Source organism: Hippocampus comes, unplaced genomic scaffold, assembly GCF_001891065.2.
Source record: "Hippocampus comes isolate QL1 unplaced genomic scaffold, H_comes_QL1_v1.1 scaffold104, whole genome shotgun sequence".
NCBI classification, from domain to species: Eukaryota; Metazoa; Chordata; class Actinopteri; order Syngnathiformes; family Syngnathidae; genus Hippocampus; species Hippocampus comes.
The window spans coordinates 5,098,904-5,101,245 of NW_017806072.1; the positions used below are offsets into that span (position 1 = coordinate 5,098,904).

Below are 2,342 nucleotides of genomic sequence, written 5' to 3' on the forward strand. Positions count from 1 at the left end.
TAGATAGATAGATAGATAGACAGATAGATAGATAGATAGATAGATGCTTATGCACAAAATGTCCTGTCCACCCTAATTATTGACCAATAAAGTAAGTGATCAGAGGTCACAGGCATTGATCAGCTATTACAAACCAGTGAAATTAAAAATGGTTTTACAGCTGGGGTCGCAATGCATGCCTTGCCCACCTGAGCAATGCTAACTAACCCACACTAGACTGCTGCAGACTGGCGCACGTATGCTTGTGGCAACTGATGGATGGGGAAAAAAAAAAGAGACATCGGTTGCGCAAAGGCTTCCTGACTAGGTGCACACTGGGCATGGAAGGGGAAGCATAACATAAGCGTGCAAACATCAGCCCTTATGTCATCATTCGTAGTCGTATTAACAGCCAGAGGGAGCGGTGGCTCGGTGTGACAACTTGAAGTAAACTTGAGCAGTCAGACAGTGATGAGATCGTGTGCCTACTATAATGCAAAGGGGGACCTGAACGGTGGCACACGTATCAAAGCGTGGGCTCATCAGATTTCCGTGAATGTACTCGGCGGCGCCAGGGGTGCGTGCGCTTTGTGAGGTAACCGCACTGTTACTATTTTTAGAAGCAACGTTGCGGTAGTGGAATCAATCAAAGTGGGTTGGCATTCGCTGTTACGTGCTGCTGCTTTTAGTGCCTCCTGCACGTTTTCTGTGCACTTGTTCATCCTGGGACAGAGTATCGCTTGACGTATTTTCACCTGAGCTCATGTTATCTTGCGTTTCGCCGTGACAAAGAACACCGGTGGATTGCAAACTTTTGTGCCATGGAATCTGTACGACTTCGTGGCAACGACACGTTGCTCGCCTTTGGTGGCTCGTGTAGTTTTTTGCAGTTTAACCACATGTCAAGAGAACATTGCATTTCGGAATGAAAATGACGAGTATTCAATGACAAATCACCAAGTCGTCCGGAACGCGGGAGGTGCACGCCGCTTTCTCACCTGTCAAGCGTAAAAATAGAAATTTTCTTATGGGAATTAAGCACTCGTCCCGTTGCATGCTCCTCAGGAGGAAAATGGCGGATTCTGAGAGCATTGAGGTAAGTCTGTCAGTTTTTTTTTTTCTTGTGCAAAACCGCTCCGCTGCACTTAGTTGTTCGGACTCTGACGCCCATATTTGTCCTGAGGGTCCTACCTCCGGTGCGAAAGTTACGTCGTGGGCAATCAACGCTTTCTCCTCGCAATTTTGTTTAATTCAGTTTGAAATGGCATTCTGAGGAGCTACGATTTGTGTTTGTTAAAATATCCAAGAGACAAGTGCTGTCCATCCTGCATATAGTAGCTGCATCGTCTGGTCTACAAGTACACCATGTTTTCTTTTTTTTTTTTTTTTTTTTGCAGTCTTAAGGATTTGTTGGGGGCGGGGGGACATACACGGATTTCAGCATGAGGAATGATACAGCTTGCGAAAAGTCATCAGTGCCAGCTCTCGTTTTCTTACACGTTGAGCAGTTGGCCATGAAAAACATCACACCACATATAGACAGTAGGATCTAGATTCTTATCCTCCCACAACATCCATGTACTACGGCAATGCAGCAGACATTCTCCTCTTACAAAGATAATCATATAAATAACTTGGGATTCACACTATCACAGAAGTGTTACTTTATTGTTACATCAAATAGTATCGGTTGCAGTGGTGCACCGTACTGAGAGATTTCAAGTCTGTATTCACACTATCAGAGTGTGTTATTTTATTATTATACCAGATAGTATAGTTGGCAATGGTGCACCGCAGTGAGAGATGCCTCTTTTTAGATTTGTGATTATTTAGCTAGACAAGGGGGGCGGGAGATATTAGAAACTCTTATTGTGTCTAATTAGATTTGACCAATGCACCATGATGCTTAATGTACCTCGATTGAATTGACCTCCAATAACGCTGTCCATGGTGCTGCTGTACCTTGTAGCTGGACTGCTGGATGATTTGAAACTGCTTGCTCTGAAATTCCTGTATCAGGATATGAAGCAGTTGTAGCCAGCCAAAAGGTCACTCAATGCTACACAGGTTATTGTAAAACACTGCAGATTCTTAAATGGCTCTTTGTGGGGCAAGAAAAGGATTGTTGTTGTTGTTTTTTTAAGTATGCTCGTATGATTGCTTTGGTTCGAGAATATTTCATATTGTAATTGATTGACCCAGTCTAACTTTGTTCTGGAAAGAGGGTTTTTTTTTTTTTTTTGGTACCATGCGCTGCAGTTCAGTACTGTGTTCCATGACAATTCTTTTTAATATTTTGGGATACAGTAGAACTTATTAAATCGAACAACTGTGCGTGTGTGTGTGTGTGTGTGTGTGTGTGT

The 2,342-nt window shown here is 43.3% G+C and overlaps 1 protein-coding gene across 3 annotated transcripts in view; it reads left to right on the forward strand.

Moving 5' to 3' along the window:
• The first annotated feature begins 412 nt into the window (after positions 1–412).
• LOC109530463 (protein arginine N-methyltransferase 8-B) overlaps positions 413–2,342 on the forward strand; it is a 24,040-nt gene continuing 22,110 nt past the window's right edge. For 2 of the 3 annotated variants that reach the window (XM_019894224.1, XM_019894225.1), the window contains exon 1: positions 582–1,075. In XM_019894224.1, the coding sequence (XP_019749783.1) occupies positions 1,007–1,075 (69 nt within the window). In that variant the 5' untranslated portion in view covers positions 582–1,006. The other variant, XM_019894226.1, reaches the window with a different exon arrangement.